The following is a 27,999-nucleotide window of genomic DNA, read 5'->3' on the forward strand; positions in this document are numbered from 1 at the left end:
CTGAAGCTACTAAAGAAGCCATTGCTCAGTGATCACAAAGGGTCTTTCTCTCACAATGATGAAAGTCAGAGTGAGGAAAGAAGGAGGGATTTTCATCATTTGGGAAAAACAAGAGTTCTCAACCAATCAAAAGTGTTCATTTTAGATTATATGACCTAGTCTTACATCATTAGGAAACCAAAAGTGAAATGAACCAATGAAAAGTGTTATTACCAAGTCACATGACTTGCTGTGTTTACGTTAAGCGCTTTGCAGGGCCTCCCGGTTTGCTTCCAGAAACCTGCGCTTTGCGACTCGCTTCGCGTACCAGTTCGCTAACGTAGTACGTCATATGACGTATCACGCGACAACGTGAAACGTCATGCGGACGGGAGGCGTCACGATGTTGTTTTGTAACGCGGCACTTGCGGTAAAGAAATGTTTACCGGCTCGCGGTCTATTTCGCGGCATCAAGGTCAGCTAACGGGAAGCTTCCCGATTTGCGAAGCGGGAACGAAGAAAAAAAAATATTAAAAAAAAAAATTATTCATAAACATATAAAATATATTTTTGGATTTAAAGAAGAATACATTTTACAGCTACAGATATTAGCTGTTAAAAAACCAATGAAATTCACAGAAAAAAACCATAGGTTATGGACCATATATAGTTAGGAATTAGCATTTACAAAACCTTGAAAATTCACTGAAAAAACCATAGGTTATAGACCATATATAGTTAGGAATTAGCATTTACAAAACCTTGAAAATTCACTGAAAAAACCATAGGTTATAGACCATATATAGTTAGGAATTAGCATTTAAAAAACCTTATTTTACTCACACAAAACCATTGAAATTCCATATATAGTTAGTTGCACTAACTATATATCGCGCACCCGCAATCCACTGCTGATGATGTCACATATTACATCATTCATGACATGGTCAGTGACATCACTGATGACATCACTGATGACATCTCAAATGACATCACTGATGACATCACTGATGACATCTCAAATGACATCACTGATGACATCACTGATGACATCACTGATGACATCTCAAATGACATCACTGATGACATCTCATTTGACATTACTGATCACATCACTGATGACATCATTCATGTGATAATACGATAAACCTCTTCAGACTCTAATATAACCTTAGATACACTCAGTGTAAACAGACACTCATAGACTGTCACTCATCCATGGAGTTACTCAGACACTTAGTCAGTCATGCAAAGAATCAATCACACCTCCATTTCCTCAACTATACAGTTATACACACCTTACTTATTCAAACATATACTAAAACATATTTACTCACTTATACAATCCTGGATACAAGTTCACAATGATCCATACAGCCACTCACACATTCACTGGCTCTTATGCACAGTTATTTATATATGGTAACTCTCACATGTACTGTGTTTTACATATGTACTTACTTTGACATGTAGCACTGAGATATCCATTCACTCACCAATACACTCATGCACACAGTCAACCGCCCATACAGCTGTTTCCACATGCACTTTTGAACCCATACATCCAGTCAATCAACTGCTCACACATCTATGCAGAGAGTCATACACCTCCCAGCCACCCACACACACACTCAGTCTCCCATACAAATGCTTGGGCAACCAATCAATAACCCATACAGTTAATCATATAGCTAATGATCAACACATGCAGCAGTTTACAGAACAACAGACATAATGATGCACAAATTAAGACAGTTTAGTCACTAACCCATGCACTCAGTGAGACACATTTAATCAGTCACTCATACAGTCAGCCATGCCCCTACTAAATCCTTCATCAAGACACTTATACATCCATTCATTCTTCAATATGTAAGACATATTTTAACTTTACAGAATTATACAGTCACTGGATGACGTCATCAGTGATCTCATCAGTGATGTCATTTGAGATGTCATCAGTGATGTCACTGACCATGTCATGAATGATGTAATATGTGACATGATCAGCAGTGGATTGCGGGTGCGCGATATATAGTTAGTGCAACTAACTATATATGGAATTTCAATGGTTTTGTGTGAGTAAAATAAGGTTTTTTAAATGCTAATTCCTAACTATATATGGTCTATAACCTATGGTTTTTTCAGTGAATATATATATATATAGAGATATATATATATATATAGATATATTTTAACAGGAGGTACTTTTTCTTTTTAACTGTGAAGCACAGGAGGTACTGTTTTTCATAGTTCTCATACTAAACCTGATGATTTCCACACACAGTAAATATTCTATTTTTATCTTCCAGACATAAAGTGTTACCTGCCCAAATTAAACCTGATTTCCACGTGCCAATAGATTAGCTATGTTATTCCCTCTCTAGTTCAGTTTAAGGAAACCTAAGTTATTTCCAAAGAATAAAACCTTGGGCAGCCACACGCCCCTTCACAATACCAGTCTACTTCAGCATCTTTGTAAGGAAAACTGAACCTTCATACTTCCAGACCTATTTATTGCTGCATCCCAAGGTTATTATGAAAAAATGTTATTTGACAAACGGCATGAAACGGGGAGAGGATGTGGCTTAACTGCTAGAGCGGCCGACTTTGAAGCTGGGGAACCAAGTTCGAGTCTGTCGAGTTGTGATTCTAGGTAAATCATTTAATCTCCCCGTGCCTAAAAAAAATAAATATATCAGTCTGTAATGGAACTGGTGCCCATGTAAAGCGCTCCGATACCTTCGGGTCGAGTTCGTGCTATATGCAACTATGAAAAATAATAATAATAATTTGAAGCAAGACTGTTTTCAGTAAATGAAATGCTGCTGAATTGCCTCATCCATTTGAGTATTCAATGAAGTTATTTTTCATTTGTTGAAGAGACCATTACAGCTTGTGTCTCATTGTTTGCTTCAGCCTCAGCCTGCCGGTCCATGGGAACAGCCTTCAGAGCCAGCTTTCATTCAGACTGCACTCCCTTGTCCCCCGTGTAAGGTTCCTATACCAACGTAAGTATATTGAAACACTGCATCTGGTCAGAAGTTTTTGTATTAAATGTACGTCCGTAAAAATCTGTTGTGCTTGTGATCTTAGTTTTTCCGAAAACAAGGGCCCTCATCCGTGCTTAATTTGTAAAATCCACCGGCTCAGATTAAGCACTGGTCCTCATTAATAAAAGGAAAATGGGAGTACTCCCAGCACTAATTATCATACAAACCCGTGGGGTTTCTTACAGCTGTTTCTGTTAAGGGAGGAGAAATACTGCTCGCCAGTAGCATCTGCTCTGCTGGGGTGCTGCTGGTCTAAAAGAAATGCACCACTGCTGGTGACCCTGTAGCAGAACAATGCCAATAGGTCTGGATTTTATGTACCGAGACATGCAGAGAAAGGAATACACAAGGCTGCATCTGTTCCTCCTTGTGATTCATGTCTTAGCACCAAAGTGAGCTGCATCACTTACTCTGCATTCATAAAATGCACACCACTCACACTACACTCACATAGGCACAGTGCTCCGCCTATATTCGAACGCTACTCAGGCTACACTCACAGCGCGCTCAACCTGCACTAGCCAGGTGTCGAAATGGGTGTGATCGGCAGGACGCAGCGTGCCCCTACTTCTTTAATTCATTAGATTCTGTTCCCCTACTTTTTTTTATTTTAAACATGCGTCCCAGGGTGGCATGAGTAGCCAAGGCCTACAGATAAGGCTCAGCTTTCGTGGCTGTTTGGGGACAGATGGGTGGGCAGAGAAGGAAAATACATATGTCTTTTCCTTCTTGCCCAGATCAGACAAGGACAGAGTCCACTCCTGCTCTGCAGCGGCGCTGGCAGCCGCCGCCCACCCCCTTGATTCTTCTTATTCCCTCTCTTTCTGTCTAACTCCTCCTTACTTACCGAATGAAAACCATGGCACAAGAAACGGTTCTCGCCCTCTCTTTCCTACTTTCGTTTATTAGTTCCCCTGTGAAATGGATCCAAAAAAAACAAATACTTTTTGCTGGAAATGTCGTCTTTTTCTGACATTTTTATATTTCAAAGTGCAGCCTCTGGATTAAAGGTTAAAAATATGAAAAATAAGCAAATAACTAAATAAAGCCAGACAGAGTGGTCGCGAAGTGGCCACATTGATTTTATTCACATCCAAACACATTAGCGTCACTTTACATAGTTTGCCAGTGAAGTGCTACTTTTGTTTTCTTGTCTTTCTTTGAACAGCATTGTTTTCCCCTGTTGGGAAGTGCACCAGTCCTGGAGTGGGAAACGGCCTCTACAACAAAGCCGTTTCCACGAAAACCTTTACCACGCATGCATTACAACGCATGCGAGAGGATTTACCACGCATATCTTTACTACGAAATACGTAGTAAAGGTATGTGTGGTAAATAAAAAAAAAGGGGGGGTTTGGGGGGTCTCCCCCCAAAAACGAAAAAATCGAGGGATAAAAAAGGGGGGTTGGGTGGGCTTCCCCCCCAAAAATAAATAAATACCTGAAGTGACGAACATCAAGCGATCAGCGTTGTAAAAGAGGAAACGGAATTAAACTTCCGCTTCCTCTTTAGGACGTACGGCCGACGTAACCAAGAAGAAAGACGTAACAAAGAAGATGGACAGGAGACGAGTTGAAAAGGTAAGGGAAAATGATTTTTTATTTTAAAAATAAGGGTTAATGGCAGGGGTAATGAAAAGGAGTAGAGGCTGGGGACGTGAAAGAGGACAGGTGTAACCTTTAACAAGAATATGCCCTCACCATGCATAAATTAACAACGAAAAACGTTGTTAATCTATGCGTGGTAAAGGAATATTAGTTTTAAAGGTTATGCGTAGAAAACGAATTCCGTTGTAACGCATGCGTGGTAAAGGCATGCGTTGCAACGGAATTCGTTGTAACGTCATATATTCTCCTGGAGTTACCGCAATGCCTGATTGATGGGTGGATTGGAAAACAATATGGGCTCTCTGTTGACTTATGTGGTCTTTTTAAACCATACTGCCTACGTTTTGTAAGGATATAAGCAATGGAGATTGAAACTGGTCCCTTCCAGGCCCATCAGCCATGTCCTTAACTTTTCAGGCGAAAGCACTCACTGATTTCTGAATAGTGAATGTAAAAGCATTAAGGTAATCATGATCAGGGACGGACTGGGGTAGCAAACCAGCCCTGGCAATTACATCCGACCGGCCCCCTGTGGGGGTGCTCGTGGGACCACTGCGCTTTTGTTACTAGGGGCCGATTTTGCAGCACTGCTTCAAAATCGGCCCCAAGTAACAAAAACAGCCCCCACCACTCCAAAAACAGCCACCACCCTTCCGGCCCACCAGGGAAAAGCCTGGTGCAAGCTACGGCTAGTCCGTAACATGCTTTATTTAATCTTGCTTCCCTATGAGTTTTTGCTTCTTCCAGGATGTTGTTGTTTTTTATGCAGTATATTGCACTTTTCTACTGTGTACTTTGAATTGAGTCGCATCCAGGGGTCTAAAGGGGCGCACAATTGGGTTGTAGTTGAAGGTAGTCCAAGTTTCTCACAGTGCAGTATGGCGTTCATTGGGGTAGAGGATGTGGCACTATGGTCAGAGCTGCTGAATTTGAAACTGGGGAACCAAGTTCAGCCTTCATGATCAGTCCCCCAGACAACTCTTCTCAGGGAGCACATTCACATGCTAGACCTTAGAAGGCTCCACAAGACCTTAGAAGCCCTGGTGTCTTGGCACCAGTAGGTGGACCCTAGCGGTGGCAAGTGTGGGTTAATCTTGAAGGCTTGTCCACCACAATCCATGAAGTTCACCTCCAGCCTTGCGGGCTGGCCTATGTAGCAGCACACCCTAGAGTAACACTGACTCTGTCACTGATGTCACAGGACCCTTGAGAAGGGCCAGCTCTAGGGCGATGCAACTGGTGAGACCGCACCAGGTGCTGACTTTGGGTGGGGGGGGGTTGTGTTTTTGCCACTATATTATGGTTTTAAAAGCACTTTATTCCGCCATCATTTCCTCCAGCAATTTTCGACAACAATACAAATGTCACAATCACTTTGGTGATTAATGTTCTTCCTAGAGAGAGATCAGAGTTTTGTCTAGTGGAAGTTTTAACTTGTGGAAAGGTAGTGCAGAGGGTTAATGTGCCTGCTGCAAAGAACATGTATCATGCATATCACAAAGTGCACATAATGTAAATAGGTCAGTGGGTTACTGCTTTTGTCAGAGAGATCCTTTTGTTACTTGCAATTTATAAGTTAAAACCCTAACATAGAACAGTGAGCTATTAACTGTCATCTAAGAGCTGCATGTAAACTGCAAGGTTTAAAGTAGAGCGATATTTATTGTAATTCCATTTATATAGCTCTTTCTACCCCTGACGAGGTGTTGAATCGCTTTTTCGGCGAGTAGCATGCTACTCTGGAACCCATAAAGGATTAGTGGTGAATTAGAATAGTGAAACATTAAAGTAATTTGAGTGGTGGGTATGTTAGTCTGTTATTTGGCTTGAGAAGGATATTGGAGGGCGCGAAGAGGGAAAATGTTTGCATATATATAGCGCTTGCTACCCCTGATGATGTGTTGAAGTGCTTTTTGGTGAGTAGCACACTACTCTGGAACCCAAAGAGGATTAGTGGGGAATTAGTATAGGGAAATATGAAATAATTTGAGTGGTGGACATGTTAGTCTGTTATTTGGATTAAAAAGAAACAGTGGAGGGATAGAAGAGGGAAGGGTCTAGAATGTTTTTTTCTTTCTTTGGAGTTCATAGCAGCAGGAGGGGGGTTGGGATGAGTAAAGGGGAAGTGGAGGGGGAAGAGTCAGAGGGAAGGGTTTAGAAATGCTTGTTTGGGAGATTTGAATGGTAAAAGAGGTATCAGATGATGTAAGGAAGTATAAAGGAGGGAAGAGTCTAGATGGGGTTATTTTGGGGATCATAGTAGTGGTATGGCGTTTGGGATGAATGAGAACGTGGAGGTAGAGGATATATTGCTAGAGGTATAGGATGAGTAATAGGGTACTGCATTGGAAAGGGTAGATTCACATGCTATGCATACTCCTGCGCAGATGCTTGCAAGTTCTGTTTCTTCAAAGAAGTCTTCGCTCTCTTGTGACTCTTCCCCCAGCCCTTTCCCCCAGCCTTTGATTATCCTAATGTTGTAAAAACTGTTCATTTGGATAGAACTCAATTCTGATTATTAAAGAGAACCCCCAACCATGGTATTACTTTTTTAAATGATGAGTTTGTGTTTCTCCAGATCAATCACTATGAAACTATACTGCCTACTAGTATGGTTGCCATGTGATTTCTACACCTTGTAGTCCTTTGTCTTATGTAACATTTCTTATACAGTGATTTACACATGTATAATTGATTGTTTCTGTGTAATGTGTGTGATGTAAAGTGCTCTGACGCCCTACAATCGAATGAGTGGCGCTGTAAATCAGATTAAATTTATATGAGAGATAGTGTGGGTATGGAGACTTGAGGGGCACTGTTAAAGGGTGGTAGTGAGAGATAGTCATTGGGGAGAACAAACAAACATTGTTGCACAGGGTGCCCTTGAGGCCAGTCCGCATCACCCATTGGTACCTCCGTTGGCCTTGATTCAGCAGTAGTAGCTGCAACTCACCAGGGATAGGCAATGTAGGATTTGCACGCACACCAAACTAAGTTCGCAAACTTCTCAGTCTCTGTGCTTCATGCACAAGCACTTCCAACATGTGCTGCCTGCTTTGGGGCCACTGGAATTATGCAGCAAATGGGGATAACATTATGCTGCAGTGTTGACTAAATTATGCAGAAAAAAAAGGCTGCAGCATAATGCAGTATATTTTCTGATACTTTATTATTTTGACAATTTTACCCATACTAAGAGTATCTGGAAAGATGTTGCCTTATTAGTACCAGTGTAACATACAAATTCAGCAGTGAGAAAGGTGACCAGTCAACCTTTACAAAGGGCCGTCCACTTCGCAGGAACACAAGTCACAATTTTTAGTAATTTTTTATCTGATTGAGCTACAAAGAATGAATTAGTTAAAATTGTCGGATTATACAGCAGATGTATTGGCCAATATGGCAGAGCCATAATTATATAGAAAACCTTGGCATACTAGGATATTTTGCCATTGATGTTTGAACTACTCTTGTGGAAAAAGGGAGGGAGAGTGCTGATGACAGAAACTGCCTGGCTAGGAGACAAATGGCTTGTGATTCCACTTTCAAGTGTATTAGGGACATTCTGTGATTGGAAACGTATCCCATTTTGTGAATGTATTGAATTGTCAATTCAATTCAATCTTTATTCGGATATGAGATATCTATAAAAGCACATGTCGAAAAATATTATTATTATTATTATTATTATTATTATTTTTAAATGTATATGGCGCACAGCTACTCGGAGGTTTCCCGACGCATACGGACACGCATTAACGGAGAAGGGCCAAGCTCTACTGATTAAAAAGCCATGTTTTTATCTCTTTCCGAAATTTAAGATAACTCATTTCATGCCGTAATTGGAGTGGGAGTGAATTCCACAGAGAAAGAGACAGGTAGGCAAAGGAACGGCCACCCATTCTAGCTTGTTTGATCCTTGGAATTTGGAACCTCAACTGGTTAGAGGACCCTAAAAGACGTGAAGGGAGATAGGGTTGCACCAAAACACCCAGATAGTGGGGTGCTAAGCCCATGTTTATCCTATGCATATAGCAAAGGGCCTTAAATTTGGCACGATTGCTAATCCTCAGCCAGTGAAGTTCACGGAGGGGACCAGTAGTGGGGGCCATTCTAGGTAGCTGGCACAGTAGTCTGGCCGCCAAATTTTGGACAACTTGCAACCTACGGAGTAATTGTAAATTGACACTTGTATAGCGCACTACTCACCCGCAAGGGTCTCAAGGCGCTTGTATGAATACCGCTGTGGAACCCTTCCTGGCTTTCCCTGTGAGGTGTCCACTCCTGGGCACCCTCAAGGTGAAGCCAGGCATCCTTAGCGTTGTGGGGGCCGTTGTGGAGATTAAGCAAGCTATTGCCCAGAGTTGCAGAGTGGGACCCATGATTCGAATAGGCACCGAGGCGAGAATTATCAGGTCCGGGGAATTTTTGAGCCCAAGACCCGCCGAGGCGGGAATTGAACCCTGGTCCCGGGCTAGACCTCTGCATCAGGGTCTGCCGCTCTAACCATTGAGCCACACTTCTCTACGGAGGACTTCCTTACTTGCGCCAAGATATAACATATTTCCGTAATCCAATCTTGACACAACCAGGGACTATACTAAGAGTATCTGGAAAGATTTTGCCTTATTAGTACCAGTGTAACATACAAATTCAGCAGTGAGAAAGGTGACCAGTCAACCTTTACAAAGGGCCGTCCACTTCGCAGGAACACAAGTCACAATTTTTAGTAATTTTTTATCTGATTGAGCTACAAAGAATGAATTAGTTAAAATTGTCGGATTATACAGCAGATGTATTGGCCAATATGGCAGAGCCATAATTATATAGAAAACCTTGGCATACTAGGATATTTTGCCATTGATGTTTGAACTACTCTTGTGGAAAAAGGGAGGGAGAGTGCTGATGACAGAAACTGCCTGGCTAGGAGACAAATGGCTTGTGATTCCACTTTCAAGTGTATTAGGGACATTCTGTGATTGGAAACGTATCCCATTTTGTGAATGTATTGAATTGTCAATTCAATTCAATCTTTATTCGGATATGAGATATCTATAAAAGCACATGTCGAAAAATATTATTATTATTATTATTATTATTATTATTATTTTTAAATGTATATGGCGCACAGCTACTCGGAGGTTTCCCGACGCATACGGACACGCATTAACGGAGAAGGGCCAAGCTCTACTGATTAAAAAGCCATGTTTTTATCTCTTTCCGAAATTTAAGATAACTCATTTCATGCCGTAATTGGAGTGGGAGTGAATTCCACAGAGAAAGAGACAGGTAGGCAAAGGAACGGCCACCCATTCTAGCTTGTTTGATCCTTGGAATTTGGAACTTCAACTGGTTAGAGGACCCTAAAAGACGTGAAGGGAGATAGGGTTGCACCAAAACACCCAGATAGTGGGGTGCTAAGCCCATGTTTATCCTATGCATATAGCAAAGGGCCTTAAATTTGGCACGATTGCTAATCCTCAGCCAGTGAAGTTCACGGAGGGGACCAGTAGTGGGGGCCATTCTAGGTAGCTGGCACAGTAGTCTGGCCGCCAAATTTTGGACAACTTGCAACCTACGGAGTAATTGTAAATTGACACTTGTATAGCGCACTACTCACCCGCAAGGGTCTCAAGGCGCTTGTATGAATACCGCTGTGGAACCCTTCCTGGCTTTCCCTGTGAGGTGTCCACTCCTGGGCACCCTCAAGGTGAAGCCAGGCATCCTTAGCGTTGTGGGGGCCGTTGTGGAGATTAAGCAAGCTATTGCCCAGAGTTGCAGAGTGGGACCCATGATTAGAATAGGCACCGAGGCGAGAATTATCAGGTCCGGGGAATTTTTGAGCCCAAGACCCGCCGAGGCGGGAATTGAACCCTGGTCCCGGGCTAGACCTCTGCATCAGGGTCTGCCGCTCTAACCATTGAGCCACACTTCTCTACGGAGGACTTCCTTACTTGCGCCAAGATATAACACATTTCCGTAATCCAATCTTGACACAACCAGGGACTGGATGAGGTTTTTTTGTGTAGAAGGCGGAAGCATCCAGAGAATTTTACTAAGCCACTTCAGGATCATGAAGCAGGTAGAAGCAACCTTGACCACTTGTGGCTTCATAGACAACTGGTCGTCAATGATAACGCCAAGGTTGCAAGCTGATTGTGAGGGAAGGGGGAGGTTACCCATTTGAGGTGGCCAATGTTGGGGCCCCCAAAGAGTTTTGTTGGCTCCAAAAATGAGGAGTTCTGTTTTCCCACCATTCAATTTCAGTTTGTTAGCGTACATCCAATCGGCTATCTTTTTTAGTCCCAGCTGAAGAGTCGATCCCTGAGCAGAATCTTTAGAGGATAAAGAGAAGATAAGTTGGGTATCATCCGCATAGCAATATATTGTCAGCCCAGCTTCTTCTGCTATGGCAACCAGAGGGGGTGACATAGATGTTAAAAATCAGTGGGCTAAGTATGGAACCCTGCGGGACTCCATAAGGGGCATCAGGATTCTGAGAGTTAACAGTTGATGAAAAGACCTGGAAGGTCCTGTTGGACAGGAAACTGGATATCCACTTGAGTGCTGAGCTGACAATGCCCTTCGACTGTAAAAGTTGCAAAAGAGCAGTATGGGAAACCGCGTTGACCGCAGCACTCAAGTCCAATAAAATGAGTGCCACAGTATCCCCCCTATCCACACGCTGACGAATATTCTCAGTCACTCCCAAGAGCGTAGACTCTGTAGAAAAGCCAGCTGTAAAACCCGATTGGGAGGGATGTAAAATGTTCTGTTAACCAACAACCTTTGTCAACTGGCTATTAATGGGTTTCTACAAAATTTTAGAGAAAACTGCAAGTAAAGAGATAGGTCGAAAATTGGATAAAATCTTCGGGTCCGAGTTTGCCTTTTAACAACGGGAGGACCATGGCATGTTTCCATGCCATTGGAACCATAGCTTCATGCAACGATGAGTTAAGGAGTTCCATAATGGTACTGAGTATTGGGAGATCCAGCTTCTGCAGCAAGGAAGCTGGAACAGGATCCTTAGGAGAGCCAGATTTAATGCTAGTTTAAAATATTTTAAAATGTGGAAAAGTTGAGTGGTGCCCATTCCACAATATGAATGTCCCGTTTGTCATGAAGGACCTCCTGTGGCCGAATCAACAAGGCACTATCAAAAGGTAGGGCGGGATCGATAAACAACGTTGGGGTGCACAGCTCATAAAGTCCAGGTAGCCAAAGTTGTATGAAAAAATCACTTCAGCCAACGTGTTTCGCTCCCACATTGAGAGCTTCCTTTGGGCGAACAAATAGTAAACAGTCTAATCACAGTTCCCAAAACAGTAAGCCAGTACGGTGATGCCGCTAGTTCAATTGTAGACGTGACGATGCAAAGTAATACAGCATGTCTTCATCCAAGTAGTCCTGGAAAAAACAGTATCAAGTTCCGTTCCAGAAGCTAATGACAACTGTGGATAGGATAGGTTGAAAGATGGTGTCTCACTGATCCCACGCTCTGTGGTTCCAACTGAAAGACGTCCACAGGTGAGGAACAGCACTACAGTGACAATAGATAGGGTGTCATCTCTTCGAAGCAAAAGAAGAACAAGTCCCTATTATTTTGTGAGCAGGTAAATCCAGTACGATACAGGGAGATAACTCGCAGTACCAGGTAGCATTTGCATCATGTATTAGATATACTTTTCATGGTAACGTGAGCAACTATATCCAGTGTAATACAGGAAGAGAATTTGCAGTTTCAAGCAGCGTCTGCGTCACGTTTTAGGTGCACTTGTAATGGTAACTTTAAAAAGTGAGTTTGGAAGACATAAATGATCGAATATTAGTCTAGACCACCGCATGCATTACATCTCGTAGTCAATCGTCCTGGGCCTGGAAGTCCAGTGTGTTGTTGCGTGTCGTTTGGGTGGACTTTGTGAGCTGTGCACCCCCAACGCTGTTTATCTATTTTCTGATCTGGAGCACAGTTACGCCACTCAACAGCTGGCGTAGGGGTTGCTTGCACGGCAATCGGAAATAACTGTTGGAACTGGTGTGAGGTGTGGCACCAAGGGCCCGCTGTTGCTTTGTATTGTATTGTATTGTATTGTAAGGGGTGCTTATAGAGCGCACTGACACCATGGGTTTCCTGGCGCTGGTTGGATGCAGAGGGGACAGGAGGACTTAACTAGATTGGGGGAACAGCCAGGTTTTTAAAGATTTACGAAAAAGATTCAGAGAATTGGAGGTTTTGAGGGAGAGAGGGAAAGAGTTCCAAAGTTTGGGGGCCAAATATGCAAATCTTCGGCCTCCAGATCTGCAAAGTTTGAAAGAGGGAACGGTCAAGAGGTGAAGATGGGAGGATCTCAGATTCCGGGATGGGTCATAGGGCCTGATAAGAGATTTCAGGAAGGCGGGACAAGGCCCAGCTAGCGACTTGAAAGTGAGGCAGCCGATCTTAAAGGCCGCCCTTGAAGTGACAGGGAGCCAGTGCAGTTTGGAAAGGAGGGGCCTGGCAGATTGCCACTTCGAAATCCCAAAGGCCAGTCTCGCCGCTTGATTTTGAACAGCTTGCAGTCTGGCCAAAGATGTTTTAGGCAGACCGTGATAGATCGCGTTTGAAAAATCTAAGCGGGAGAGGACGAGGGCCATGATGACTTGCAGGAGAAGTGTGGCTCACTGGTTAGAGGAGGCAGACCTGGAAGCAGAGGTCAGTCCGGGACCAGGGTTCAATTCCCGGCTCGGCGGGGTCTTGAGTCCTAAAATGTCCATGGACTCGACAATTTTCGCTCCGGTGCCTACTCGATTCACGGGTTCACACTCTGCGACTTTGGGCAATAGCTTGCTTAATCTCCACAAAGGCCCCTCGCGGCGGGATGCCTGGCTTTCACCTTGTGGATACCCTGCCGGGGTTATCTCACAGGGGAATACCAGGACGGGTTCCCTAAGCAAGCGCTTAGAAACCGCTTGGTGATTTGCGCTATATAAATTCCTGTACATTTACATTTACATTTACAGGAGGGCATCAGGTGTAAGGAGGTGAGCCACTTTCCTTATCCTGCGCAGCTGGTAAATGCAGGAAGAGACCACCGTCCCCACCTGAGGCCCAAGGGATAGACCGGAGTCAATGGTGACCCCCAGACTCTTCACCGAGGCCACGGGGATGGGAGAGGGGCCAAGTTCCGCCGGCCAGAAGTGTGGCCCCCAGAGGGTGGCACTCCTGCCGGGAAGGAGAAGCTCCGTCTTGCCAGGGTTCAATTTTAGCTGATTTTGGCCCATCCACTGGAGAATGTGGGACATGACTGCCTGGAAGTTGGGAATAGCGGAAGGGGAGTTGAGAGAAAAGATGAGTTGCAGGTCGTCCGCATAGTTGAAAACGGTGACGTCCCACTGCCTCAAAGAAAAAAGAAGGGGTCGAAGATAGAGATTAAAGAGAAGAGGGGATAAGGAGGAGCCCTGGGGGACCCCACAGGGCGAGTGCTCCCTAGGAGCCCTGAAAGTACCCTGGCTAAGGGTCTGAGACCTCCCGGTCAGGAAGGATTTGACCCAAGCCAACGCCAGGCCTTGGATGCCAGCCTGCTCGACACGGTGGAAAAGGATGTTATGATCCACCGTGTCGAAGGCGGCTGACAGGTCTAATAATACCAAGGCCTGGGGGGTACCCTTGTCAACGCCGTCTCTCAGGGCGTCTTTCAGTAATTTGGTTAGGTAGGGCGGGATTATTCGATTGTTGGTTTTCAATTGTAGTAATATTGTGGAATTCAGCGTAAATCATGTCTATTTTTTTTACAAAAAATTTCGCAAAGTCATTGCAGTGTTTAGAGTCAAGTTCCAGAGGTTCAGATTGACCAGCAGCCCCTGAGAATTCCCTCACGACTGTAAACAAAACTTTAGGGCAGTTTTGAGACAATAAAATGATGTGATTGGCATGCGCAGCTTGGGCAGTTTTACATAGTGCGTGATAGTTATTAAGGGCTGATTTATACGTCTTTTTTGCAGCTGGCTCATAGTTTTATCCTCAAGGCCTTTCTAAATGTTTGCATTTAGTTTTTTCTAGCTTCAAACTTTCGGAGAACCAAGGGGCAGGAGGCTAATGGTAATCCGATTTCTTGTTGGACGGTGGCAGGCATGCATCAATCGAGGAAGTCAGCCAGTTGTAAACCAGATCAATGTCATTTATATGAATTGCAGAGGTGGCTGGCATATTATTCTTAAGGTGGAGATTTAAACAGTTAACATCCAATTTTTTCCAATTTCTCCAATTCCTGGAAGCAGGGAGGGTAGCGGAATTATCATGACTTGTATCGTGTTTAACCTTAAATTCCACCAAAAAATGATCCGACCAGGTAATGGGAATGGCGTTCTGGCACGAAACAGTGTCTAGGTTGGAGAGAATAGGATCTAATAGGTGACCTGCTTTATGGGTAGGGCCCACATACCAGCAACAATACAGATTATTATAAAAGAAGCACAATATAAAAACAGTGAATAGATGAGGACTTTCAAATTGCATTAGGGGACTTCAATAATATACATATGTCAAAAAGGCATAAGGTGCAAAACAACAGTGTCAAGAATAACCTTAAACGTAGAGAGTTTATGACCCTGACAAATAACAACATTGTGCTAATAGGTACCATCAAATGTTCAACAAATAGCAGCATATTATGATAAGGTGCCGGCCCTAAGGCGAAAGAGCAAACTTCTCTCCCAAAGACCTATGTTCTTTAGAAGATACTTGGATGGCATATAGGATCGGGGGCTATTAGCATCCACTAACGACATATACCTAGCAACTGATGATTTTGAGAGCTCTGTAGCATATCTTGCATTATTATATAATTCATATAGGGCGTACTTGAGCGTCTTTGTATTTATTCCTTCTAGATCAGTTGGATTTAGAAAAATATGTTCTAGGTCCACGCTGCTCAGACTTTTTCTGACAGCGGCACGCCAGGGTATGCTCCTTCCCTTATCGCATTTAAGACAGTCTGCTATTATGTCCCTCATCAAGGTTGCTGCCGGGTTTTCCCAAACTTTTAGCCAAAATATGGTGGGGCGGGACCTGATATAGTCTTCTATATAATACAGATTTAATTTCTTATGACACACAAAGTGTGAGGAGGAAATTGGGGCCCCTAAAAGTTTCTGGCAGAATCTGTTTTCCTCTCCCTGGATTCCACTGCAATTTGTAAAACCCCAAACTTCTGTGCCATATGTACCAGTGGGAATGCACTATGTTTTGTAAATGTTGATTATGGATCATACTACCTCAGCTTGTTTGGGTTGCGGGAGGCTCAAGATCGAATAAGTGACTTTTAAAAATGTACTTCTACTATGGGCAGCATGGGCTAACCAAAAGCCATTGTTAGAAAATACCAACCCCAAATATGGCAAAGTGCAAGTGGTATATGTGCTACTTGCATATAAGTGCAAGTAGCAAATGTTCAGTGCCTGAGGTTATTGAGTTAATAAGGTGTTTTTTTGGGCCACAGGTCATTATAAAAGTTTTTTTTAAATTACTGCGGAGGTCTAAAGCAGCCATAAAAACTACAAAGCCCCTAACTAAAGCGCGTAGTGCGTTCAGAGTGCGGCCCATTAGGATTGCATCATCCGCATACAGTAGGGCGGGGAGTGCGTTACCATTGATTCTCGGGACATCATTAGTAAGTTCTGACAGTACATTGTGTAATTCATTAATATAAAGGATAAATAGGAGCGGGTCCAGTACGCACCCCTGCCTGACCCCTCTGCCAATATTGATGTCCCTTGAGACCTCCCGTCATTGCTGATCCTTACCCGTGCCTTCAAGTCCCTGTGCAAGTAAGCTAAATAGTGGACTAGAGCCTCGTCCAGCCCATATTTAAAAGGACCGACCATAAACGTGACCTGTTGACAAAGTCGAAAGCTGAAGTAAGGTCCATAAAAGCCAGGTAGATGGGCGACTTCCGGGCTATCGTATATTTGCCAACAATCAGGTTTAAATTAAGGCACTGCTCCACTGAATTGTCAATAACTCATTAAACCTTAAATAATCATGTGTATCCAGTGGTTGAATTAAATAATATAATAAGCTGTACCTGGTCAGTGAAATGCCAATTTCTAAAAATTGGGATGTTTTGCTGTTTCTGGCCACACGTCTGACTCCGCACACTGACCCAATTCTCGGGTTATTCACACTCTCTGATTCTCCGCCCACAGTTCCCCTACTGTTTTTCCCCACTTCGACCACTTACAATAGCAGCTAAACTTAAATAGGTACAGCATTCAGAGGCGCAACACTCTCCGGACACTCATGCATGCATAGGGCTTATCCTGTGCTTACACTCATCAGACTGAGTGCTTGACCTACTCACATACAACAGGCAATACACATGCTACACTCACACAGCACTCAACCTACACTCAGGCAGTGCTCACCCTGTCTTCACACTGCACTCACTGTACCCTCTCACAGGCAGCGCACTCATGCAACACTCTTATGGACAACTCATCCCCACTCACACAGGCAAAGCACTCACCCCACACTCTCATAGGCAAAATACTCACCCTACCCATACACAGGTAAAATTCATCCAACACATTCAAAGACACTACCCCACTCACACTTGCAGAGTGCTCACCCCACACTCATAGGCATAGTTCTGGTTCTGGTTAGGACACTTTGTACCAGGACTGCAGTACTTTCAGAGACGGGCATAAGCAGTTCACAGTAAGCCGATCTCAGCTGACCACTCTAGAAGACCAGCATGCATCGGGCTGTCGAAGCACAACCGATGCACAAAAGCTCCTCAGGCACATCTACAGGGCACTGCACAACGTAACACTAGCATACCTCCAACAGCCATCATCATTTCCACCAACCCACCAAAGACCTGCAGTCAGCCCCCCCCTCTCTCTCTCTCTCTCTCTCTCTCTCTCTCTCTATCTCTCTCCCCACCCATATCTGCAAAAACAGAACGGGGGGCCTAGCCTTCTCCCAGAGCACACCCAAAACATAGAACAAGCTCCCTCTACAAATTAGGGCATTCTCCTAGCTTTTTGAATTCTGCTAGAGGCTGAGGATCTGGCTCTTCAACTAACCCCCTCACGGCTCTTGCACCTGCTCTCCTGCTCCAGTGCCTGGTTCCCCTATCGGGTGATAAGCTGCACTCTACAAATCCAGTTAACATAATACAACATGCAGGGCTTTAAGTGGGCGGGGTCTCGCTGGTGCTGAGCACCGGCAGTTTTTTAAAAGAGGCCTCGAAACGGGTCTCTATTGGGCTCTGTTTTGTGCACAGGTGGTCCGTTTTGTTCCGGACTGCAGTGACAACAGGCACATCGATGTGTGCATTCTCACACTGCTCACTTCTCACTAGTGAAGAAGTTACAGCTTGACGTCATGCCAGACGAGCTTTGTATGGAGAGGGAAATCCTTTAAAGAGAGTCATTTTCTCTCTGGATTTCTCTTTTCTTTTTGAAACTCAGGAGCAGCAACATTGTTGTGGTGTCACCAGGGCTTTAAGTGGAAGCTTTTTCAATATTATATACAAGCCATAGTTGTTGTTATTTATTTTATGCAGCTAACAAATATTGACAAAGGCAATAGTCCTAACTCGTTGTAGGTATGATGTTACTTGTTGTATCATATATCTGGATGCAATGATAGAAACAGTAAAATTTTAGCTTACTTGTTTTTAAACCACACCCTTATTACATTGGCCACGCCCCTTTGAGAGACCACCCCCGTTCGTTTTTTCATCCCACTGAAAACCCTGACAACAAGCATTCACATAGTAGTGGAGAGCACTAGGTAGGCACAGCAACGTACCAGAATGCATTGCCGCCAGTTAAGGTGGTGGAGGGTAGTACCAATAGGAGCGGATGCTGTGAAAATGGGAGAATAGCATGCACAGATAATGCACAAGGCAGAGCCAGCTGAGAAGCAAGCAAAGGGCAAAGTGAGCATTCGTAGAGCATAATCTGCTATATGAAAGCTGGCCATATAATACAGTACTACACAGAGGGTAAAGGGAACATGAGCAGGGCCACCTGCATACTAAGGGAAGCCTTCACGGTGAAGGTAGCATGCACAGGGCTTGGACTGCATTCAAAGAACAAAGTGTACCTACATAGAATGAGGAGTGCCTATACAAAAGGCCGAGCATGCAAGCATTGGGAGGAAACCCTGGCTTCTCCAGGGCACAGAGGTTATGCCATGAACGCCACTTGAGACCACAAACCTGGCATGTGTACTGAGATCACAGGTAGGAGCGGAAGAGCAACCAGAGGAGCAGGTACAGACCAGAAGGAAGCGCACAGGGTGGAAGGATAAAGGCGACAGGAATAGTGCAGGAGGCTAGAATTGTGCAGCAGACTTGGGCAGCATGCCATGGGATGCAGGGGCAACCGTGTCAGGCGTGGCATGCACATGACATGTATATGGTGGAAGAGAAGGGCTTTAAGTTGTTCATGTCCTGCCGGTGCTCAGCACCGACAGTTCTAAAAAGCAGGCAGTGGCGCAGCAAGTTCAGGTGGTACCTGGTGCGGAAAATTTCTTGTCATCTCCGGCTTGACAAAATGGCAAAAAAATTGTTTAAAACACATATTTTTGCCATTTTGTCACCCCCCTCAGTGAGGACACCCAGGGTGGCCCGCACCCACCGCACCCCCCTTTCTACGCCACTGAAAGCAGGTGCTGAGACGGGTCCCTGTCGAGCTCTTCATTTTTGCACTCCCTCATAGGGTGAAAAAACAAATCGTAACGCTGCAGCACTGCAGTGCCACCCTTCGCTGCCTTTGATGTAGCTTTAAAGAGAATCGTTATAGTTCTTTCACAGTCTCACCATTTCAGAACTGAAGTATTTTCAACATTTTATACAACAAAGCCATAGATGTTGCTTATTTATCTTATGCAACAACAAAAATTGACAAAGCCAATAGTCCTGGTTTGTTGTAGGTGCAATGTTATTTGTTCTATTATACTTCTGGATGCAGTGACAGAAGCAGCAAAATACCAGTCTGGCGTCACACTATGCTAAGCACAGATGTTCAGCTTAAGTGTTTTAAGCCACGCCCTTAATTACATAGGCCACGTCGTTTTGAGGGACCCCCCAGTTTCTCATTCCACTTAAAAACCCTGTGGAAGAGGGAGGCCGCTGTGTGAGGCCTGGAGACCAGTACAGGCCATTTTGAAACATTTCGAGTGGCGACATTCACAGGGCATTGGGGGAGGAACTGGCATACATAAGGGTGCAGTAACATGCATGGGAAAGGGGATAGAGTGCACAGGGGTCGCAGAGGGATGAGGGAAAGAGAGAGGGGAGAGAGAAGAGGAGAGGCGGATAGCCGAGGGGGAGGCTGAAAGAGGAGTGAGGCAGAAAGAGAAGTGATGTGCAGTCGGAAAGCTTGCGAAAGAAGCTTGGTGTGAAGGTAGGAAGAGGGGCGGGGTCAATGGGAGATTACCAGATTAAGAAGAATAGTGGATGGAGGCAACATGGGGGTGGTAGCGGAACAAGCCACAGTTTATGCCTGTTGCAAAGTCATCCTGTGCCGTGGGCACCCCCCAACCTTTTGCTAACTGATGCTGTTGGTAACTGATTTTGACTGACCCTGGGCTCTGCCTAACCAGGCCCAGGGCCAGTGTTGAGCTAAAAGGAACACATCAGAGTACAGTTAAAACACTCAACATACACTATGGTACACTATGGTATGGTGGGGTACCCCTGTAATTGGCGTGACCTACCCCATAGGCCCCTAGTATATAATAGGGCAGGGGATTGAAACTAACTAGAAGTCCCCAGTACCCTGAGGCATGGCAGTTTAGAGGCTAGTAGCTTTTTCTGCACCAGCATGGGTGCGCTGCTGAAGCCTGAGGTCAGTTTAAAAGCAGCACTGGGTGCAAGGACTGCTTTTAAACAGTAAATTGTGCCCAAACTCGACTTTGGTGGTAGGGGCACTTAAACATGGAAAACCTACAATGTTTTGGCATATTAGGGACCCCCAGGGTCTCCCATAGGTATCCCAGGGGTGGGGGGTCAGTTATCTATAAGGTACACCCTTATAAAATGAGGTTTTACATGCCTGGGTAAAGTGACATTTCACATTTCACTCCCCACATTGTGTTAAAGTGCTGCTCAAATTGGACGTTGATGCTAGGAGCACTGGGTTAGGAGGATCTGCAATATCTCTGCAGATTCAGAGCCCCTAAAGTCTCCCCTAGTTGCTCAGGGGGTGGGGGTCCTGTAGAAATTAGGGAAATACTTATAAAATATGTTTTTATAAGCCCTGGAGCTAGAAAACTAGCCTAAGTCATTTTCCCTATTGCAAATCCCATGGCCCATAGGTTAACACGGCAGGGAGTTATTAAAGAATAACTCCCGATAGGAAGGAGATTGAGCTACCTTTCAAACTCGTATAGAATGGTGGGGAAAAATCAATATTATATTGTTGAATTTCTCCTAAAGTGTACATACAAGAAGTTATAAGACTTTCTTGTTTGTAAGTCCAAATTCAGCCTTCCAGTGGGTCTGCCTTGGTTGGTCAGAATTAAGTGGATTCGCCAGGCTGCTTTGAAAAGGTGATCAAGAACCCCTGGAGTTAACCACTCTGCTGGGAGGGCAGTGTGCTGGTGTATTGGAATGCCAGGCCAGGGGGTGGAGCCGTAAACCTTGCTCTTCAAAGGCAGAGGGGAAGCCTGGGTTTCAGTTTCACTTTGACACTCTTTACCCAGAGTCAGGGCTAGGCTTAAGGAAGGTATGTGCAGATGGTAGGGGGAGAGTCCATGGAGATAAGCCATCCCAGGGGCTGTGTTAAGCCAGATCTTACCTCCTTGCTGGAAAATCAGCCATTATGGATTTGGAAGATTGATGCATTCTGGGACAAAATAATGCCACACTCTACAGGATGTCGTCATAACTATGCGGAGTTGGGGGTGGAGCTTGCTCGAGACCAAGATGGACGCTTGAGTCTCGGGCTCCGCAACACCGGCTAACTAGCCTGAAATAATCGGACAGCCTGCCACCTATCGGAACGAAGCCACAGTCCAGCGATACAACCCCGACCCCCCTAGCCCCGGGGAACCCTGAGAAACCGACCCGATAGACGGGCAGAACCCCGGTCCGCTAAGCCCCGAGCTGGAGCATTGTGATGGCGGGGTCACGTCTTTGTGCGTGCCGCGTGGAGCTCTGGGTGTTGCCCGGTTCCCCGAGTCCAGGGACCCGGTCTCTGCATTGGCACGCGTGGACCCGTGGTCGTGCTGGAAGCGCTGAGAAGAGCCTATTGCGGTAGCGCTGGACCATGTGCACCGCATAGCCGCAAGCATACCTGGTAGCGGCACCGGCGCAAGGCCCCGAGCCGCAACAGGGGCTGCTGGAGCCGCGTCTCATGTGATCGGCCGAGGGAGCGGACGGCAGCGGTAAGCAGGGGAGACACCCGCCGAGAACATCAGTGAGGTAACGGTCGAGGATCGGAGCCACGAGCCTGTGCAGCGTGGATCAGCTAAGCGGGACGCCATCTTGGGTATAACTTGGAGCGCCATGGGGAGCAGCTGCCGCGTGAGCGGAGGCGCAAGCCTGCGGTCTGACGGCACAAGGGGAGAAACGCAGAGGACCAGAGTGATCCTGCACTGGGGCATTCAGAGGCAGGGCAGTTAGGCCCACTGGGACGTCGCAACACTGCAACAGGTCGGGCGTGTTGGGGCAAGACCTGGCTGGGGGTACACCTCTGCAGCGGATCTACTGACGGGCACGCTGCCTGGCAGGACATTATTACACTTAGGAGTGGGAGACCAGAGCTGTGCAGAGAGGATTGCACTGGGGGCTCCCATGGTGGGCAATATCTGGTGTGACTCAGGAGACAGGCTGCAGCTGTTGGCACTGCGTGGAAAGGCGAATATTGGTAGTGGAACAGCTGGGAGTCAATGGGGGTGTATGCAAGGACACCCCATAGGTGACACGTCTGAATCAGCCAAGATGATGGCGCATATTCCCAGACAATGAGCTTAGCGGCTGAGGGCTGCTTTGGAAGAGGTGAATGTCTGCTTGGCAGTTACTGGATCACTAACTGCGGGGGCGCTGTAGACTGCACCGCAACAGTGGCCACGACTGGTGACTGCAATGGGCAGGACGGACAGGACACAGCCTAAGCTAACTTTTGAGCAAAATGCTCCAAATCCCACGATACTGCGACGGAGGAAGCCCGCAGGGCTTCACCCCCCATAGAGGATGAGACAGACATCCGGAGCATGCTGCGGTCCATGGAAAAAGGCTTGCAGGGCGGAATCACCTCCTTGGGCACGAAGATAGACGCCCTCTCATACTGGATGGACAGAATGGGGGAAAGACTGGATAAACACGCGGAGCGAATCGACATGTCCGAACGGCGGCTCACAGAGGTAGAGGAGGCGCAAACTACTCTTGACTCTGACCACAAACAGCTCGGAAGGGTTATACGTGTATTGCAAGACAAAGCAGAGGATTTGGAAGCCCGCTCGAGACGATGTAATCTACGAATAACGGGCCTGCCAGAGACGACGCAAACCGGCAACATGGAACATTTCGTGGAGAAGCTATTGGTACAACTTCTAAGCACTGAAGTCTTCTCACATATATTTGTCGTGGAGAAGGCACAGCGCTCCTTGGGGCCTCAGCCGCAACCAGGGGCCCCACCGCGCCTGATCATAGCCAAACTTTTAAATTACTGTGACAGAGATGCTGCCTTGCGGACGGCGAGGGACAAACCATAGGCTCTACAGGCAGCATTAAAAGACTGGTCCAGAGAACAGCGACGGAGCCCGGACCGGCAGCTCCTGGACGAGGCGGCTGGAGGATCGCTTGAAGAGCAGGACTGAGACTGACCACCATCTATGAATCCGATAATTAACATGGGGATTGGGGCTTAGGGGGGGTTAGACAGCTGTGATGGGACGTTGTATGCTAAATAGATCTCGCTACACCCCAATGTCAATCCTATATCTATATCAACGCATCCATGGACTGATGAGGACTGCATAAACGCGCTGAATGAGAATCTAGGCCACGGCGCTAGGCGCAGGAAAGGGCCTGTCGGATGCAGTACACTGGCATAGGGAAATAGGCTGGACTGCGGCGGGTGAACCCTAGCTGCCATAGCTGAGAAGTGCACTCTGGTGGGGGCTGTGGTACTATTAGCCGATGTGCGGGGGCCGGGATCAGAGAGTGCCTGCGTTTAACCGATTGTTGCAAACAGCGACCTCTGTCTGCGAGTGCTAAACACCGCTACTGTTACTTAAGTTGGGGGGGTGGTGGGGGGAACGGGTTGACGTTAATGGGGATGCTAAGTGACCGAGGGGGGTCTGCTGTGGGAGGGGGTGGGAGGGGATGGGCAGGGATGTTGTTGTTGTTGTTTTTGTTGTTGGAGATAGCAGCCAAAGTGTTACAAGATACATACATCATACACAACCCACAAGAGTCGGGAAACATTACGATAATTGACAGACATGGTGGCAACAGCTAATGGAACCACCCTCCCATGAGATATTGACTCCCTCAGAGCTCTGTCGTGGAATGTCAGAGGCCTAAACGACCATCGCAAACTACGCAAGGTGCTGAACTACCTCACTAGACATAATGTAGATGTTGCCTTGCTCCAAGAGTCTCACCTCCCACTACATAGCCCAATGATGCGCTAAAGGGGCCTTGTGGACAATATAAATGCCTTGGGCTTCACCACTCGCGCCAGAGGAGTAATAACCTGGGTCAACCCTAGATCGGATTACACGATACGACAGGTGGCAGCGGACACGGAGGGGCAGTTTGTGATATCTAAGTGCCAGGGGAGGGGGTTGGAACTACTCCTAGTCAATGTCTACGGCCCCAACTATGACTGCCTGGAGTTCTTTGCAACATTGGCAAACACGATAACTGGTTATGCGACGACGCAAATACTCTGGGGCGGTGACTTCAATTTGGTCCGAAACGCCGAATTAGACAGGTCAGGGGGTCCGACGAGAAGACCGACGCTAGCGGCCAGAACTATAGAAAGAGTTATGATCAGTAACAACCTGTCTGATGTATGGAGGGAGATGCACCCGTTAGATGGAGGTTTGACTCATTATTCTGCATACCATAATCTACATACATGAATAGACTACTGGCTAGTGTCAACGCCCCTCATGTCTCAGATTCGTAACTGTCAGGTCTTGCCACGTACTTTGTCGGATCACTCGCCTCTCTTACTGGTCCTGTCCACGCCTAAGAAGACAATTCCACCATTTACATGGCGGTTCCCCCTTTCTCCCTACTAGACCCTCTCTTCAAGAAGGAGATGGCAGAGGCGATAGATACATTTTTTGCCACCAATATTGGTTCAGTGGACAGTTTCCAGACGGTGTGGGAAGCTTTCAAAGTGTACATTTGGGGGTGGCCATGACTAAGCATTCGGGGGTACTGCACTCCATTAGACAGGGGTTGTCGACCCTGGAACGGGAATTAGCTGACCTGGAGGCTCGACAGACAGCAGGGGACGGTGAGGACTTTACAGGAGCAATTCGGGACTTATTAGCAGAATATCAGGAGGCAGCGGACAGCGAGGTGAAACACCTGGGCAAGTATGCCACAGCGCGTGCATATGGTGAGGGGACAGACTGGAATCAATCAATCAATCAATCACAGAACTTGTAAATCGCGCTACTTACCCGTGAGGGTCTCAAGGCGCTGCGGGGGCGGGGGGTAGGTGGCTGCTGCTACTGCTCGAAGAGCCAGGTCTTGAGAAGCTTCCTGAAGGTGAGCAGGTCCTGGGTCTGCCGCAGGTGGGTGGGGAGGGTGTTCCAAGTCTTGGCAGCGAGGAAGGAGAAGGATCTGCCTCCGGAGGTGGTATGCTGGATTCGTGGGACGTCGGCGAGGCTGGCGGAGCGGAGCTGGCGGGCGGTGGTGTATAAGTTGAGTATGTTGTTTAGGTAGGCTGGTCCGGAGTTGTGGAGTGCTTTGTGAGCGTGGGTGAGGAGCTTGAAGGTCCTCTTGTTGATGGGGAGCCAGTGAAGGTCTCTGAGGTGGGGGGTGATGTGGCTGCATCGGGGGAGGTTGAGGATCAGACGGGCTGAGGCGTTCTGGTGTTTGGTCGGGATTCCCGCGTAGAGTACGTTGCCGTAGTCCAGCCGGCTGCTGACGAGGGCTTGGGTCACCGTTCTTCTGGTTTCGATCGGGATCTACTTGTAGATCCTGCTAAGCATCCGGAGGGTGTTGTCGCAGCAGGAGGAGGAGACGGCGCTGACCTGCTTGGACATGGAGAGGGAGGAGTGGAGGATGACTCCCAAGTTGCGTGCGTGGTCCGTGGGCGTCGGTGCAGTTCCTAGCGTTGGCGGCCACCAGGAGTCGTCCCAGGCAGACGGAGTAGGGCCGAGGATGAGGACTTCCGTCTTGTCTGAGTTCAGCTTCAGATGGCTGCTCCTCATCCATTCGGCGACGACCTTCATTCCTTCGTGGAGGTCGGTTTTGGCGGTGTGTGGGTCCTTGGTGAGGGAGAGGATGAGCTGGGTGTCGTCGGCGTAGGAGATGTTGTTCAGGTCGTGTTGGCGGGCCACTTGAGCGAGGGGGGCCTTGTAGAGATGTTGAACAGCGTCGGGCTGAGGGATGATCCCTGGGGTACGCCGCAGATGAGGTTGGTAGCTTTGGAGCGGTGGGGTGGGAGGCGGACCCTCTGGGTTCTGTCGGAGAGGAAGGAGGTGGTCCAGTCCAGAGCTTTTCCCCGAATTCCGGCTTCTTGGAGGCGTGTTCTTAGTGTGTGGTGGTGTGGTGATCGGTACTGGCCCACATGTTGAAGGCTAAACGGAGTAAAGACTGATCACTGAAATCCGATCGGAAGGCGGTGAATTGCTAACGGAGGAAGAGGACATTGCTAATAGGTTCAAAGAATAATACGCGGCGGTGTATGCTTCCCACTCTTCGGAAATGGATGATGAAATTCTAGATTACCTAGAACACATCAAGCGGCCCTTTCTGTCGGACACACACAGAGAGTTTCTAATGCTCCCCATTGAAAAAGATGAGATAATGGAGGCACTGGCGGGAATGAGAGCAGCCAGTGCCCCGGGGAAGGACAGCCTCACAGTAGGCTTTTACAAAGCTTTTACAGATTTACTGCTCTCCAACATTTTAACGTTATTTGACAATCTATGTGTAACGTGTACGATGCCACAATCTATGAGGGAAGCGATTTTAGTGGCCATCCCCAAACCAGGTAAACCCCCTGAGGAGTGCGGCTCTTACCGGCCACTCTCCCTGCGGAACGTGGACACCAAACTGTTCGCAAAGATTTTGGCTAACTGCCTCGCACTGCTGACCCCGGAACTTGTGGCCCCGGAGCAGGCGGGGTTCGTACTAGATAGGAACCTCACCTACAATCTCCGAACGGTATTTGGAACAATGCAATATGTTCGACAAGACACGAGAGCCATTGCTGTGTTCCTAGATATGGAGTAAGCTTTTGATTTGGTGGAGTGGTGCCCTTCATGCGACATGTGCTGACCAGAATGGGACTCTGCCCCGTATTCTTACAAATGATAGGGGTGTTGTACAACGCCCCCTCAGCATGTATCCGGCTAGGGAATCTTGTTACTGGGGCCATATCTATCTCCAGGGGAACTCGTCAGTGATGCCCCCTGTCACCTACGCTGTACGCCCAAGTCGCAAAGCCCTTGGCATGTGTGCTCAGAGAATACCACCGACATAGAGAGGTACGGTTCCTTACCTATGAGATTGTGGTCTCTAAGTACGCAGATGATACGTGAGGGACCCAGAAAACATTCTCTCCCCGGTTCTCAGAGAGGTGGTGCACTTTGGTGCTCTGTCTGGGTTAAGGGTCAATTGGACAAAATCCATAGCCTTTCCGCTCACGCTGGCAACTACGCATTTCGAGATGGAATACCCACTGCAATGGTCCGATGACTCGGTTAGGTACCTTTGCATTAGATTGCATACAGACTCGGACATTGTGTTCCGTGAGAATTACGGTACCGCGGTCACAAAATGATGTCTGTTGGACCTGTCAGCCTTAGGGTGGTCTTCCCCTACATTTTTGCCCTTGTGCCTCCCATTTCCAATGTACCTTTTTGTTGGACTTAGGACTCTGGGCGCCTCACCACTGCTAAACAGTGCTGAGGTGCAGGTGCTCTCCCCTAAAACCTTGTGACGCTGGCATATCTGCCACAAGCCCCTGCTACTGCAGTAAGGCTTAACTCTCCATAGGCTAGCATTGGGAACCCCCCTTATGGGATAATTTCTGACAGGGACCTAATAAGTCTGTCATGTTTGGTCTTGTTAGACTCGGGGAACCCTTTCCAATGATATATCGAGTTTGGGCACTACTACGCTAGGGATCCCACTTTTAGAAGGTAGAGCCTTTCCTCCCTGCTTTTA

The 27,999-nt window shown here is 46.7% G+C and overlaps 1 protein-coding gene across 1 annotated transcript in view; it reads left to right on the forward strand.

The window, feature by feature from the left end:
• NFXL1 (nuclear transcription factor, X-box binding like 1) overlaps positions 1-27,999 on the forward strand; it is a 624,964-nt gene that overhangs the window by 342,744 nt on the left and 254,221 nt on the right. The window contains exon 15 of the mRNA XM_078678225.1: positions 2,899-2,990. Within this exon, the coding sequence (XP_078534351.1) occupies positions 2,899-2,990 (92 nt within the window). The remainder of the gene's footprint in view (positions 1-2,898; positions 2,991-27,999) is intronic.

Source organism: Lissotriton helveticus, chromosome 2_2, assembly GCF_964261635.1.
Source record: "Lissotriton helveticus chromosome 2_2, aLisHel1.1, whole genome shotgun sequence".
NCBI classification, from domain to species: domain Eukaryota; kingdom Metazoa; phylum Chordata; class Amphibia; order Caudata; family Salamandridae; genus Lissotriton; species Lissotriton helveticus.